Source organism: Pterocles gutturalis, unplaced genomic scaffold (genome assembly GCF_000699245.1).
Source record: "Pterocles gutturalis isolate BGI_N339 unplaced genomic scaffold, ASM69924v1 scaffold20016, whole genome shotgun sequence".
Taxonomy (NCBI): Eukaryota; Metazoa; Chordata; class Aves; order Pterocliformes; family Pteroclidae; genus Pterocles; species Pterocles gutturalis.
The window spans coordinates 1,138-18,704 of record NW_010100858.1 but is presented as its reverse complement, the minus strand read 5'-3'; the positions used below and the strand labels follow the sequence as shown (position 1 = coordinate 18,704).

Here is a 17,567-nt window from a genome sequence, read left to right as displayed (position 1 = left end):
GATTAAAATCATTTTATAAATGATTAAAATCAATTTATAAAAATCAAATTTACTTTAAAAAGCAGCATGTAACATATCCAGATATGCTGTTTCAGTCCTCTACAGTTACTATGTATGACATCCCAAATATAAGATATTTTTAAGAATCTAGTAATACAGATTCTACTAGCTGTGAGACATGATTTTTAAGTGTATTGTATGAATTCCCTTAAAATGCCAGATTTCCAAGTCTGAGACTGTGTTAAGTACAAATAAGTAACAAGAGTTAAAAAATTCTTTAACTACATGAACAATGAATCTAAATGAGTAGAATTAAAATGTCTTCTAGGAACTACTAGTACATACCTAGGAAGGCAGCATAAAATCCAGGGTATTCTTCTAACATTAGGCACTGCTTGGACCATGGCCTAATGTGTGTGGTTTTGGTTTTTTGTCTACTTTGGTTTTGGACTCATGTAAACTGTGACATCTGCAACATCTGATGCGATTAAACCTATAGTTAACCTACAAGTTGCAGGAAGCACTGCTTCTTTAACCTTTTAATAAATATTCTGCACTTCAGCTACCAAAAATCCATTATTTTGTCATCTTGATTAAAATCATTTTATAAATGATTAAAACTTCTTGTTTCTTGACTGCTTCTTTCCATTTCTTTTGACCCTGTTACCTAATGATTCTTTGATACCTTGTAGTTCTTGTATTGCGTGAAAGGATGCAGCCCTTCCCCCTCCATCTTCCTCATGGTACTCATGATTTTATAGATGCCTGTTAGCCTGCAAGATGTAGTGAACAACTCCAGAAAAATACATCCTGTGTTTACTGAATATTATGTTGATGCTTTTTCATGTGGCTACAAGATTCTATTTAGGTCACTGTTGTTTCTTACTACATAATTGCTAAGGAACTGGTAGAAAAAGTAAATCATTAGAAGCCTGTGCTATTTCACAAACTGATGATATTGTACCCAAGGATTTTTCAAGATTGGGCAAGATATAGCCAACTGTTCAAACACAATTTGCATGGGACAGAAGGAAGCAAAAAAAGAATGCATTTGCAATGTTTGTAATAAATATGCAAGCTGTAAAGTAAGAAGGGAAAGTTAAGGGTTTTTATCCTTGTAAACTGAAGACACTACTCAAAACCAGTCCCATTTCACTCCATAGACTTCTTTCCAACTCTTTGGTTTGCCGAGAAGTATATACAGACAGACCATGCCATGTGTATTCTTATTATGAGGTTATCTTACCCGACCCATTCTTCAGGTATCCGTTTGCATCTACAGTAGTGTACATGACATAAGGACCAGGCTGATTTACACCAAAAGGCTATAAGGGAGGAAAAAAAGCAGGCAAAGTTTCAGGAACAGACAAAGCTATTGTAATAAAAAAGGAAACAAAACAAACAAAATGTTTCTAGATTAATTATTTCCTATTGATATGGATAACTCTGAAATCTTGCAACTGTTTTGGTCATAGCACTATATGGAAATTTATTTTCAAAATAAGGTGAAATCAGTTGTCTAAGTAATGTTTAGTTTCTCGCAAAGAAAGCAACACTATTCAGTACTCTGGCAAAAGGTTTAATGTTTCCTTGGAAGTCACAAGTAAAATAAACCCCCCCAAAAGTTCAAAGAAGTAAGTGCATATTCTGAAAGAGCAGAGCTCATTTGATATTGTCTGAGAGAATGCACTATCTTGCTGGCCTTTCTGAATTGAAAAATACTACACAAATTCAAAATTTTGTTATCATTATTTAGCAGTGTTTTATTTAGTTCATGAAAGTGGTTGAATAGTTACTTGTTGAGTACCAGTATCTATTTTAAGCAAATTCTCAAACATCAAAGAACAGCTATGGGGGGGGGGGAAATCAAAGGGAGTTGTGGATTACTGAGTGATGAACCACAACAAATGTGCCTAAGGAAGAAGGGAGGGGAACAATAACCTGCTATGGTGGGGAAAGGAGAGGAGGGGAGACAACTGCAAGAATAGATTTTAAAGAAAGTTTTCTTTCTTTTTTTTTTTTCCTTTTAATGCTGAATTCAAGCTGATATTGGGGTATCCAATCCAGTAAAGATCTTTCAAAGGAGTTACGGAAAAACACTAAAAGAAGAGATGATAACCTGTTTTGCACCGTGCCACAAAAACCAGTAAGTTCTAAACTGTAAGAATAAGTGATAATGATGAGAGATGGAATCAAAGCCTGAAAAATAATTGATTAGAATCAAGAGTAAGGAGACCACAAAGGTGACGTTAATACATTAGTGGAGATCTATGAAAGATGAGTAAATAAGGTGAAAAACTTTTTTTTTTTTTTTTGTTTGCACGAAGTAGCTGCATTCTGGCATTATGTACTTTATGTTACTTTGTCATCTGACAGAGAACTTGGAGGCAATAATATTTCGATGATCTTGATAATTAAATGTTCACCAACATCTGTTGTGAAGATTTGCTTTTTAAACCCCCTCCACAGTTTTGTAATTAAGCTAATACTATTATCAAACGCCCTTATTCCCCTTATTATTTTATATCAGAAATTAAACTCTATGTCTTAAAACAGACTTGAAGAAAAAGTTGGTCCTATTTGAAGCAGTTTTTGTATCTTCAAATCAAAATTAAATTTCATATTTTTGCAGAGCTAAAGTGCTAATGCTAGCTTTGATGCCTCCAAGTTTCACTTTTAGGCCAACTGTCACTGCTAACATTGCTAAACAATTTGCTAATTGAAAATTTGGTGGGTGAGCTGCAGGATCTTTGGAGATGATTAAAATAATTAAAACAGCCACATATACATGTACTGATTTCTATCTGCAGAATCATCAGAGCCAACTACATTTCCTTCCCTTCTAGCCTTCATTGTACCCACTTACTGTATTTTAGTCCAGAAGTGGCTGTATGGCTGAATCTGTCCCATAATCAGTTTTGCCTGGCCTTTCTGACTGCCCAAAACAAAACTTGGCACACTACACAGTCTGGGCATCCAGCTCTATTAGACGAGTTTTTCTCGTATCTGATAGATCCCAGCCCCATGATGCAGGGTAACAAAGCGCAGTGCAGAATCAGTCAATTGATTTTGTCTCTGAGCAGGCAGCTGGCGGAAGGTATGGGTCTCAAATGTCCAGAACTTGGCCAGTCATAATTTGGATTACACATTCTTCCAGTCAATAACTGTCTTAATATGTGGGGAGTTTATGATATAACTAGACCTCAGCTTATTTGAGGCTAAATAGTAATGCAAAGTTATACTTACTGTTATTTTCCGAGGACAGTCATTAGAACAGAGGCCACTGAGAACTGCAAAAAACAAAAAGTGAGTTTGTAGTGCTTAGGTTAACAAGCCATCTTACAAGGTCTGCCTATGAAATCTGTTATGGTAATAGTGTCAGGTAACCATTAAAATATGTAAAGAAAATAAATGTCTTATATACGACTTATGTTAATGTATAAAAACATTACTAATCTCTTTGAAGTATACTTCTCTGCAGAAATTAGTCAGTAGTCACTGTTTTATCATACCTCATTCATTAACCAGCTTCAAAAGGAGAGAGTTGCCAGTTAAAAAAATTCCAAATTAAAACATTTTTAAAAGAGTGGACTGTAAATTTTATTCATTATTCTTCATTTCTAACCATTTAAAAATATTGTCAGAGATTCAATAAATTTTATTCATTATTCTTCATTTCTAATGATTTAAAAATATTGTCAGAGATTCAGCTTTCCTGTTTTAACTGGTAAAAAGGTAGGTAAAGGCTTTTCCTTCTATACAAGGGATAGTTTTTTACAGTTTGATTTAAAGCAATTTCCAAAAGCTGTAACAAACAAAAATCCCATTACCTATTTATCCTATGAATTCAGAAGTATTATAAGCAGATGTTTATGCTACTTAATATCTAAAGCCTGTGATTGTTGTTCAATTACTTGTTTAAAACTTACTGGTTTCAAAAAATCAGTTAAATTACAGAAATACCTGTTAAACACTTACATTGTTGTTCAATTACTTGTTTAAAACTTATTGGTTTCAAAAAATCAGTTAAATTGCAGAAATACCTGTTAAACACTTATATATAATCAACTAAATGAAGGACAGTGAAGCCATCTGTTCTATAACCTAGAACATCCTGTCACACTGAGTATTAGAACATCACTACTAAAATGCCTTTTTAAAAAAAAAAAAACCACAACAAAAATCACACACACAAAAATCTAAGGTGTCGTTCTGATGCCACATTTGGACTTCAAATGACAGCAGTTTGGTTGAGCAGCAGCCCAATACTGGCTACGAGCAGGGCAGTGGAAACAGACCAGGCAGTATCAAAGCCAAGTGAAAACATAACTTCTCCATTAGTGAAGGTATCCCAAAGCAAATGTAGACAGCAAAAATTTATATTTGGACCAGATTTGAGGGCAGGTCATCCTAACTACCAGGATTTTTTTAAAGCATTTTCTGTCTACTTTAAGGCTCCAGGGAATTTCTGGTACAAAACGTTTGGGGACAGGGAAATACTACAAGGTGTACATAAGATGTTCATAGTGTCGTAGTCGGATTAGAAATCATTCCCTACTGGAGTCTGGATGGCACTGTTCTAGTGAAGGAACATTTCTAATATTTTGTGTGCAAATATAAACGCTGTCATGATTCCCAAGTTAGCATTCTTTCCTTGCATTTTAAAAATGCTGAAATTTCCAAATACGGGAAAATCTATTATTTTTATACATTTTTATATCTGGACATGTAAGATGAAGTTGTGGCAAAGCAGAATTTGGTGTATCTACAAATAGACTTTTAAAGCTACAAACTTATTTTACATGTTACACATAGGTGTGTATGCAGTGGCACCAACTCTTCCCATTTTGATGCAAAACAGCACACTGAAATTTGCTGTTCAATTTCACTACTGGAACAAGAAATCTCAGCAAGTACATTTGACATCAGTTATAATGAGCAAAACTGTTCTCACTGTCTATATGCCAAATAAGCGAACACAGTGCATTTGTTGATACACTAACTCACACAAAGCACGTTTTGTTAGATATACTCTCCTCTGTATCACAGTAAAAATATTTTTAAACCACTCATTAATCCCCATTTCCTGGTTTTCTATGCAAAAATACTCACACCGTAAAAGGGTGCTAAAAAAAAGGCTTGTTCCTATTTTTAAGATAAATTTACACAGAGTGAATCAAAAAGCATGTTGCAAATTACTCCTTCCTCATTGAAATATCACACAATTATAATTCTAATATGGCTTTGTGGAGTGTAAGATTTTTCTAGTGGATTTTCTGCATGCTTGTGTGAATTACACTACGCATATACAGCATTATTTAAAAGAAGGCTTCCATCAACTTAACAAATTATTACAGGGTATTACAATGAGAATAAAGCTCAGGCTAAGGAGAAACTAATAAATGCATCAGTCCCCAGTAGTAGCTGCAGTTCTGTTTGTCTCATGGCATGCAGAATGTGTCCTTTAGAAGGATTAGATGCATTTAAATAACATGAAGGCAAATACAATTTTTGAAGGTGAACCTCTAGTTGTTCTTGTTCAGCTTGGTCCTCATAAGCTCACATACAGCCCAATTTTTTATTTGTTCTCAAAAAATCAAGGCAGACAGACAAGCACTAAGCTCAACACCTCTGCAGTCTGGAAGAACATGGTAGGGCATGCAATTTGACAACCTAATTACTCTCAATTACAAATATCATAATCTAACTCTAGCCTTTTAAACCAAGCTCTAAGTAATTCACACACCCTTGCCATGTTCATTGTCCTTCTGCCCTTTTACAATAAGATGTGTTTTGTGCCATGTAGCACTTTTAGGCTGAAAACACCAAATTGACTCACACAGTGGAAACAAACTGGCTCTTAGAATACATCACGCAGCATAAGCAAAATCTACACCATACCAGTCGTCACTGAAATGAAACCAACCCGTTTTGCACTAGATTCTGCGTCATTTCCAGATGATACAGAAAAGAACTCCAGTAAAGTAGGCTTGATGTGACAGAGGTACAGCTAAAAAAGACAGAAGTCCCTCCTGGTAAGAAAAGATTGCAAACACTCAAGGCACAGATGAAAAAAAAAGTGTACTTAGCTATTGTTTCTTGCCTAGGTTTCTGAAAATAAGCAAGACAAAAAGGCAATCATTGTGGACAAGCATGTTCCTTCAAGTCAATATTACTGTTATTTCTTCTGGTTCCTTTCATCTCACTATGGCACACATCTTTACACATGCAAGCATAATTATATTTTTCCTCAAATTAATGATTTATGAGCTCATCTTCCTCCAAATTTTAAATAGCATCACATATTAAAAAAATATCTAAGTTGAATGATAGATATGTGCAGATCTAATGTCATTCTTCTATTAACAACATTACATTATGTGGGGGGATAAAGGAAGGTATTGTACAAAAGATTCACAGAAGAGGCCTCATACGTTCAGCTCGTCCGACTCTTTTCGTCAAAAAAAATTAAATATACTACATCATTTCTTAACCTAATTGTTAGGACCTCTAATGTTGGTAACTCTGCTTCTCCAGGAATTTTTGTTAGTACTTCACAAGCCGTTATTTAGGAATTTATTCTTATTTACTCTTCGTAGTTTGTTACTTCGTGTTTCCTGCATGGACACACAGAATGCTCTTCCCTCATTGTTATGTATCATTTTGGACTGAAGACATGGATCTTCCTTACATTTCTCTTTTAGGCTGAATAACTTGGTTCCATGTGCTCTTCCCCTGCAGATCATATTTTAGACACTTGATAGTTCTTGTTTTTCCATCAGAAGCCAGCTGAGAAATGAGTTTTTAAAGACCTAGTATGTGTCTTTAGAATTCTGCTAGGATGCAGAAGGAAAGCTCCAGGTTGAAAGGAAAGATTTAGTCTGCCTGTAGTTAACGAGTGAAATAAGACTTGCATTCTTGTAAAAAACAAAAACAAACCGCCAACCAAAAAGCAAACCAACAAACCCACAAACCAACACCACACTCAAGACATGATGAACACTTATTTAAAGGTCATTGTGGTCAACACTGATATTAAAAACAGCTAAAATGTTGAAAATAGTGGGCAGAATTACACTGAATTTTAATAAGTACACTAAAATAAGAACAAGAAAAAACCCTTTGAAACAAAACAAAACCAACTTATCCAAGTTTAGATTCTGCAACAAGAAATTTCTGCAATCCCTAATATTTTCCAGGCCGTGTTTCTTCTTTTCTAGAATTACCATACACAGAGCATTACCATAATGTTATCGTATGCAGAGACTCGAATATTTACATTCCTCTCAAGGTCCCATTTTGATTTGATTATACAGTGATAACTTACCAATAACTTTAACAAAATAGGCATCTGCTTCAAAGTTATTTTTTAATGTATGGATAGCAAAGTCCTTGTTGGAGTCGCCTTTGCTTAGCACAATAATATCCAAGATTCCCTAGAGGAAAAAAAAGTTTACATTAAAATGCTGATTTACTCTAAATAGCATTAAAATTTAACATATTCCCTTAGAAATAAGGAAAAAAAGAGAGCGTGTGCAGCAAAATTTACACCTTCATTACTAATTTTGATATCTTTCAAATCTTACTAATCTATGGCAATTTAGGACAGAGCAGTCCATCCACAGCTAACCGGGACAGTGCATTTCTTGCCACTAAGGAAGGTGACTCAAATGGAGCATAAAGAGAGTCAGCAAAATTTTAGGCAGTGATGGGCTGCTGCTATCTGCTCACCTTCCAGGGAGCACGTCAAGAGTGACTTTCCCAGGCTGAAGGCGCTGCCTGCCATGTGCTGTAAAGCCAATCTTTCTACAACGCAGTCCCCCAATGGCACACAGACGGATACAGCAACACAGAGAGACGCTGTTTCCTGGACTAAAGAGTTGAACTTACGTCTTCGTATATGTCAAAGAAGGTTGCTACCACGGCATCCTTGATTTGATTTAGATCCGAGAGCTCCCAAAAAACTTTAAACATGCGACGTACACTCTTGCAGCTTATATTATTACATGGGACGTTTTCTAGTAAAAACGCTTGTTGATTGCTGTAAAACATAGATATATATATATATTTAAACCAACTTATTTGCTTTAAACAGTCTAAAGAATAGACATTACAAAAATATTGTAATGAAATAATTTAACTCTGCCGAAGTTAAGTACAGTAAAAACCAAAGCTAGTAGCCGCTGGCTACTTTAAATCCATAAGCATTTATGTTAACTTTACAAACAGAATTATAACCATTATGTCACGCCTGACTTAAGCCAATGAATACACTAAATAAATGGGTCCAAATCAGCTTTTTTTTTAATAATTTCATTAACCACCCACTCAAAAGACCAAACATATTCTTACTTCATTCTGAAACAAGTACAATGGCAAGTACAAGTATCTGCCATTTTTCCTTAATCCATCCATGGTCCTTCAGCTTAAACACTACTTTAAAAGTGTCAGTGTTTTTTCATTTTATGACAATATCTTTCCACCCTAGCTCCATTAATAAATTTTCTTACACACTGCATGATGTTTTAAACAAATTTAAGATGAAACCACATGTCTTTTTGTATTTTTCCATTGTTTCAAAGCAAAATAGAAAACACAAAACCCAAACTACTCGCACAATAAAAACAGAACAAGACAAACCAAATTGGCCATTGTTGGTTCACGAGAAGCTTAACATGACCCAGCTATGTGCGCTTGCAGCCCAGAAAGCCAACCGCATCCTGGGCTGCATCAAAAGCAGTGTGACCAGCAGGTGGACGGAGGTGATTCTCCCCCTCTACTCTGCTCTCATGAGACCCCACCTGCAGTGCTGCATCCAGCTCTGGGGTCCCCCAACAGAAGAAGAACATGGACCTGTTGGAACAAGTCCAGAAACCTTATAATCACATTACTTGAGATTCTGTGAAAAATACACAAATTAGGCCTTTATTCTTCTGCCATATATCTGCATTTGATTGAAGTTTAATATGGACAACTCACTTTTTACTATTTCACTGTTAGAAGCATGAGTAATTGAATTAATGTCTAGCCAAAATGAAATGAGGTGATCTGGGATATTTAAGACATTGTATTATCTGTATCTGAGAACTCATAATCATAACTTGAAATTGTTAAGTGTTCACATTCATTTCAGGTATTGCATAAATATCATATCAGATTAACCAACTATAAAGGTGACCTAAGGAAATCGTTTCAATTTCTCTTTTTCATCATCTTGACATATATTTTTAAATTTGGAGGAAGTTTTACAAATTTGACAAATTTTTTTCAATTCACATTTTTTAAATTGCCAGAAATGATTAGATGATAATTATTTAAAAGACAAAAGATTGTCAAGCTTGCATTGCAATCTATGTATAGAGTATTGTTCAAGCCTAAACTGTAAGTATTGTGAATGGATAGACACAAGAAGTTTATTTATGACAGAAACCTTTTTTATTTCCTTTCCTTGGTACTGTGCATTTAATGACTTTCAAAACATCCCAAACTGGACAAGCAACAACATAACACCACCTGCACTGTGAGAAAAAAAGGAAGATAGTAGTCGAAGTGATACTAAGTAGGGAAATGCCACTCTCCTTCACCCTTCTATATCAACAAGAGAAACACGAGACAAACAACAGGAAGAAAAAACCAATCCCAAACCCTAAACAGATGCTGAAGATTGAGAAGTGCACTATAGGAGAGTTTTTCCTTGTGCACTTCCTTGTAGAGGAAAAAAATAATGTCATAGATGTAGCATCCCTTGTGTCAAAGCAATAGAGGTCTGGAGAATCCCTAATCTGAATATAGATGAAAGTCTAACAATGTTTATCTTAATAAGCAGCAGGAAATTTTGTACTACTACTGATTTATATCCATACAGTCCCTTTTGAAACACAAATACAAGCTTGCCTAGAAAAATTAACAACTCAAACACATTACACGTAAATGTTAAGCTACAGCAAATGTCAACTATACCTACAAGCACATACACATAAGTTTAGACTCACTACTGTGAGTCATATGAAGTTGAAATCTGATTTTTTAATTTTGATTTTGTAAAGAGTCAGTGCTATTGTTTACCATAAGAAAAATTAAGAACTTGCAGGGTAACAAACAAAAATAATTAAATTCTAAAGCTAATGAAAACTCTTACTATTGGTGAGAAAGATGAGATAAAACAAGGTTTAAACATGAACTGCAATATTAAACTTCTTTAATTTTTTTTTTTTTTTTAAAGTGGAATTTACAGAAACACATCACTTCACTGGAAGCCTACAGAGGTTTTTTTTCTGTTTACAAGCTAGTTATGATTAGCTTTGTAATTAAAGCTGAGCCTCCTTTTATCTCCTTTTATCACTTGGCATTTTTTTTTTTATGTCTTCAAATTATTTTTACTTCTATTCTAGCATTAAATTCCTCTTATTTCCTCTAAAAGCATCTTTGAAAAGCACAATGAGAAGAGTTAATAACTTATTAGATATATATCTCCTAAACAAATTATTTAACTAGAGAATATCACTCAGGTGTCTTTACACCATCATGTTTTTTCCTTTTTAAACAATGGATAATATTTATAGTAAGGAATTAAGTTACAAACTCATATTTAACTCCAAGATGATTCAACTACTGAATAGAGGAAAAAACAAAAAGTTCTCATCTGTTGGTAGGGGACAGTCTTCAGGTTTGCCCCAAAAACACAGACAAAAAAAAAAAGCAATGTACTTGCAGCCCCTTCCTCATATCCATGTATATAAACAGCCTTAGTGCTTTAGACTTCCATCTAGCTTTCAGGGTGAGCTATGTTCCGAGTTCCACTGACGGCTGCACATATCATAACTGGTCGTTGTACACAAACAACTTTTTCATGTGCACAGTCAAGTGATTCTCACTTGGCTCAATATCCGAGTTCCACTGACGGCTGCACATATCATGACTGGTCGTTGTGCACAAACAATTTTTTCATGTGCACAGTCAAGTGATTCTCGCTTGGCTCAATACAAGCTTCACTAGAATCAAAGTATCTACCTCCATGTTTTATTTCTGCTACATACTACAATTACCAAGAACAAGTTTATGACCTTCCTATTATTTTGAACCAAATTTTGCAAATTAACACCATCAAAAAAAAATATCCCTGTAACAATGAAATCATCAGCATCCTTAAAATGACAAAACAATGGGAAAACACATAAAGACAGACACCGTTACAATAGTAAAACACTAAAATCAACGCTAAAGTAGTACACAAATGTGTAACAGTCAATATTGAACAATTTGGCTTAAATACAGAGAAGAGGCAGAGCAAAAGAACACCAAACTAAGACCAGCATATCACCATTAACATGCTACTTACAGCAATTTTAATATTTAGGTATACACACCAATTTAAACACAGTGGCAGCTAAATTGTGTACTACCTGCATAACTTTATCCCAAACAGCTTATGAGTGATGCTGAATAAAATGCAGAGTTGCCTACGACTTGGAACCTTCTGTCCAAAGTAATCTATGCAGCACAGCTAAATATAATAAGGCTGAATAACTGTAGGCAAGGCTTAACACCAAAAGAAAGGCTGAAGACTTCTCAGTTTGATTTTAACATGTTTCTTTGCAATTAGAATTAAATAGTTACTGCTTAATTTCATATGTCTCTCATTCTGTCAGTTTTAGGCTAGCTCATTTACAGTTATACAGGGGACATATAAATGACTAATATTTTACTCCAGATTTCCAGAATAATTGAACTTGCCTCTGGTTTTTCAGATTCGCTCAATTACAAGGTGCTCATCAATTCTACATTTAAAAGAAGACCTCTATCCAACCTTACTTCTGACAAGTGACAACTAACAGTGATTTAGGAAGAGATAATTTGGTCAAATAGGAGTCCTTTCAAGTATACCCACATAAGGGGTTAATACATATACACTAGGTTAAAGCTGAGCATGAAGCCCTGGAAAACTTTCTGGATGGGTATTATACTCAAAAGTTTTTCATTCAAGTGTCCATATACAGTTGTTTGTTCTCTCCCAAGTTTCAGCCCTTACTGTTATTTATCACCAATGTCAGAGAAAGATACTGTATTTCCAACTTTACCAGTGAAAAAATTCCTCTTGAATAAAAGCATAATTAAAAAAATGCTTCCTTAGATTACATGTTTGCAATGAAAAATGACAATTATTAGCATCTAATTTGGAAACAAGTGGTTAAACAACATTTATCTAATTAGGTGGGAGAAACATAGGTGTTTATAGACTCACATGCAGCACTTACACTTTCAGTGTTATCAGAGTCAATTTAAAACCAGCACGTGAAAAAATTAGTACATTTAGATGAGATAGGAAGTAGAGATGAAACAATTATTAACTACTGATAAAATCTACTTAACTATTCTTATTCTATATACATACACAATTTCCAATACAGTCATAACTAGAGGAAAGAAAAAAATCATGTATGTATCTAGCCTGAAAAAAAAAATCTGTGGACTGGAATTCTAATGTGCAGGTTTTGACTCGTCTAGAGGGTTAAAAGAATTTCATAATGGACAGATAAATATGTAAGAATTGACTGTGAATTTAGCATCTTCACCTGTTGGAATTTATTGAGTCTCTGGGTTCAAAGCCCCACCACGCTTGCAACCACAAGTGAGATTCCTTTGTTTTGTTGTTGCTGTTAAGGAATGCCTCCATGCTGTCAGAACATTACATGCTTTTATTTGAAATCAGAAGGATATGGCAGGAGATGAAACAGTGTAGTCTTACAGAAGTTCTGAGAATACTTGAAGTTATTAAAATTTTCCTGACTTACTCACCTGAAAGGACAGTAAACCAACATTATTCCTGACTATCATGTCTTTATTTCAGTATTTTGTAGGTATTTTTAAGAATTTGATCTGAAAGTGCTTTCCTGAATTGTGATGAGAGCATATAATTTATTTTAATAATATTCTTCCATCATCATGTATCAGTATATTTTCAGATGAATAAAATGGTTTCTGCCTCCTTTAATTTCTTTAAGTTCCAGACAGCAACTAGAGGCTAGGCTTCCTACACTATAGCACAGACTGGGGCCAGGAATTTACAAAAATGCTTTTATCATTTAATCACAGTAATCAATCACTGAAATTAGATCTGTAGATGTAGCATGAAAGGCTTCAGAGAAAGAAATAAACAGCTTGATCCAGAAGTGTTTAAAATCAATTAAATAAGGTTTTCATTTTAATTTGCTCTAATTTAAGAAGAGCTTTTAATTTAATTCCCACACTGTGTTCTTTCTCTCCACTCTGTGACCCAATTACGCGCTTTAAAAGGAAGTATTTGCTTAAGTCCCTCAGAAACAATGAATTAGTCTCTGAAAGTGCTGTTTGACAGTGGGTGCAAAAACTGTGACTTTCATTCCCATCCCAGAGCATGAAGAGCCTGTCTCCATTACTCTTCTACAAATACTGGAAATATATACTGTTAACATGCAATGTATTTCTTAATTCTTAGTTTACTTACTCTTTTTTTTGCCAGACTTCCTCCCTCAGCTCTCTGAAATTCCCTTTTAATAACCTGTCAAATCATCTGCCAGTACCTTCAGTCCTTATGCCTCACCATGTCACTCAACTTTGAAGTCAAGTTTCAAAATAACTTTAAGACAGACACAACTGAATAAACAAACAATTTCATAAGTGAGGAGAATAAAGATAAAAGTGTATCACAGTAATTCACTGCAATGAGACTCAGTTAAGTTCCTGGGCTTTTATAGGAGCAACTACTTATAATCTAGTTAAATCTTTTACATAATATTACACTGCCATAATTATATACCAGCCAGAGAGAAAGGCTCCTAAGAATCTTAAAAGATAAATAACTTCAAATAAACTTCTGAACTCCATAAATCTTCATAAAGTCCTTCTGAAGTGTACTAGCCACCAGGATACACACATAAAAACAGGACAAGAACAACTTTATGGTTTAGATGTCATGGGATTTCTATGGAAAAGGAAACACTTTGGTTCTAGTCTGCTCTCTAGACTGTTTACAGTTTATTCAGTGATTACTGAACAGAAAATGCACACTCCCAACTGAGCAAGGCTGTGGAGTCAAAAACCTGACATTCAGGGCCTGAGTGCTTTAACTTTGCCTATGCAAGTGCTGGCTAGTAACAGCATCACCTCCTTCTCCTCTTCCAGAGCTGAATATAGACAGCGGCTGTGCTAGTTATGCTAAGGCTCAGAGGTACAGAGCTCAGCTGCTCACTGCCTTGTCTCTGAATCACATCACGTAGGCTGAATACAAGCATGTAGCTCTTCAAACTGGGTCATTTTTAGGTATGTGTCAGTATCTGAAGAGCTCTAACACAAAAATGTCAGCGGGTGACTCATGTTTAGGCAACCACCAGAGGATCTGAATTGACTTCTTTGACTTCAGCATCTAAATTCTGTCTATATACTGGTCTGAGCTCCTCAGTTCTTTTCCTTACTATTCATTCAAACTGTGAACCTGCACGCAAGCTCATCCAAAATACCATAGAGAGGAAGAGAATAAATACACCTGTAAGAGAGACTTATTTTGCCTTGTAATGCACTAGAGCAAGTATTTGTTATTGATCCCAGTAAGGAAGATTTTGAGACTCCATAAAGTATTGATTAAAATACCTTTTACAAGTGATGACATAAGGAAGAAAAAAGGGATAGCATAGTTAATCTTTTATCTCTTCAGATGCTGGAAGCCCCAAGTTGTGCAGCATCAGACAGACCTCTAGTCAGGGCACAGCATGCTGTGCGTGTCCTGTCTGTAGTGAGGTTTACAGGCATTATGGTCTCTAGAGCTCTTTTAGGTTTTTCTTAGAAGTAAACAATTCTATTCATAATTTCTACTGTCAAGCAAAAGGATGTTCACATGAAAACATGCTGCTTCACTTCAAGGTAAAGACAAGAACGTGCCAGTGGTATTACCACCAGGTGCCAAGCGAGAGCTGCCTACAAGCCTCTCCATTACAATTAGCTGGCTATGTTTATCCTGCAGCCAAGTGATATGTGCCGCAGCACAAGTGTGCACCTACTCAGGCCAGCTGTTATGTGCATCGCTAACTCCTCAATGTACAATAGGCTCCCTGGAAGCATCACTACATGCCCTCTCCCACCTAACACCAGATGGTAGGAAAACAAAGAATTGGGAAAACAAGTAATGAAGAAAAAAAAAAAGGAGGAGAAAGATTACAGTGACAAATTTAAGAAGAAAGTTTAGAAGCTTTTTTTTAGCATGGGGCAGAGTTTATTTATTTCAGTTAAATTTGGACAATATAAAATAACTGGTAAGTTAAAAGGTGTATCTAAAATTCCTGGTTCTCAAAAGGGATAAAAAACTATTGTGTTTTTCAGCAGAGTTGCCAATCAGCGTTCACTCCATGTGACAGCACAGAACAGGTTCCCCAGCTCAGCAGGCTGGTGTTACTAGCCAATACTGAAAGCTGAAGTCAGGATCTTACAGAAGACGATTTGGGACAGGAAAGGGAGAGATAATCAGCTCCTGTGATGTAGGTGCCTAAAATGGTACTTCATACCCTACAGAACAGGTTCCCCAGCTCAGCAGGCTGAGCCAATACTGAAAGCTGAAGTCAGGATTTTACAGAAGACGACTTGGGAAAGGGAGAGATAATCAGCCCCTGTGATGTAGGTGCCTAAAATCGTACTTCATACTCCACTCCCCTGTGCAATTCTCCACCAAGAGTCACAGTCTGAGCCTATACAATTATGCCTTCTGAACACACCATGGAAATGCATACCTTATTAACAGGGAAACATTTAGCAGAGATCAAAAGTCTTGTTCACTTGATAAAATGAGTGAGATGCACTAAACCTAGTAATCCATATGACCGATGACTGAACATGCATTTGACAGCCTTTCTTTCTAGGTTTACAAATACTCTACCTTCCAGATGTGTTTCTTAGTATAGCAAGAGCATCTGGGTAGCCATCCATATTGTAATCTCCAATATGAAGCGTAATCGGAAATGAAATTTCTGCTGAAGATTTGTCATTTTCATATGGTACAAAGCCCCAGAGGTTGTCTTTATTTCTGAAGTCTTGCAAGACTGGAATCCACTGTAAAATAAAACAAAAGAGGAACAGCTATGTAAGAAAGTCCATTTTATTTATTAAAACAGCCTAATTCTTTTAAAAAAAGCTGAAATTTCTTCACTGCATCATCGTATGGACGTATTCAGGAACAACTTCACTGAAATTCAGGCTTGCCTAGAATCAGTACTAATCTTTAGGTAAGCCCAAACCATCAGGACCTTGAGATCCTGAGTCCCTTTGTTCTTCCTGGAATTGCAAACAACAGGCATCATTCAAGCTGAAGGAGGGATGCACCCTCATTAAATTTGTGGGCAACACCAAACTGGGGGATACAGGACAGGACGGGCATACAGAGGGGACCTAGAAAGACAAGAATGGACAAACGAGGACCTCATCAGCAAAGAAAGTCCTGCACAGGGGAGTAAACTGGAATAAAAGGCTGGAGACTGGCCAGCTGGGTAGCAGCTGTCCTAAAGAGATGTGTGGGTCCTGGTAAACATCAAGCTAAAGCTGAGTGGGGCAGCTATGACAGCAAACCGCGTATATATAATATATGCACTATAATTGCTGCCTACTGTGCTGCTGATTGAAGCAAGTAATTTTTTTCTCTTTATTCACCACTTGTTAGTCTGCATCTGGATCCTGTGTCCAGTTTTGTGCCCCACAAATAAGAGCTGAGGATATTGAGTGTGTTTAGAGAAGGGTCACCAAGATGGTCAGGCGTTGAATATTTGCTTAAAGGACAGGCTGAGGGCACAGGGCTTGTTCAGTCTGGAGAATGGAAGATTTATGGGGGACCTAATAGCGGCCTTCCAATACCTGCGAGGAGTCACAGACTGACACAGGGGAGGTTCCAACTAGAGATAAACAAACAAATAAAAATTCACTGTTATGATAATTAAACTAGGAAAGAGGTCCAGAGCAGTTGCAGAGTCTTCGTGTTCGGGGCTTTTCAAAGTTTGACTGGACAAACTCCTCAACATCATGGTCTGAATTCAGTGTTGACCCTGTTTAAAGCAGGAGGCTGTATCTCCTACGATTCATTTCAGCTTGAAGGATTCTATTATTCACGGATATTTAGAAGTTCAAGAGCTTCAATTCCCCTCCTATCTCCCCAGCAGCACCAGATACTGAACTGTGTGATAAGAAATTAAGATTACAGTATCAATTGAAAGTACAAAAGAAATGCAAAGTATAATTTCTCCAGGACAAGAAATAGAATGTATCTGCACTTACTTTCCACGAAGTGCTGCAGAGGTGCTAAACAGGAATTTATCTTAATTAAAATCAAACTAATTTCACAAGTTGGTATGAAGCTGAAGTACCAGGGTTAACACTTCAACACTACAGAAAATTCAGTGCCATTTTTTAAAGCCAGAAGTAATTCGATGTGTCAACTGACAGTGCCTTCAAGAGGACAGAAGGGCATCATCTTAAAGGATCACTATCACCAACATCAAAACCACTTAACAGCATCTTAAATATCTCTTATCCAAGCCTTAATTTAGCTATTTCAG

The 17,567-nt window shown here is 36.0% G+C and overlaps 1 protein-coding gene across 1 annotated transcript; it reads right to left on the bottom strand.

Moving 5' to 3' along the window:
• Positions 1-1,229: 1,229 nt before the first annotated feature.
• ITFG1 (integrin alpha FG-GAP repeat containing 1) lies at positions 1,230-16,907 on the bottom strand (the record flags this gene model as incomplete). Its single annotated transcript, XM_010081412.1, has 6 exons — positions 1,230-1,325; positions 3,247-3,290; positions 7,328-7,436; positions 7,891-8,041; positions 15,902-16,074; positions 16,870-16,907. Coding segments are annotated over 6 exons (611 nt in total), but the record flags the coding sequence as incomplete, so codon positions are not given.
• Between the last annotated feature and the right edge of the window lie 660 nt (positions 16,908-17,567).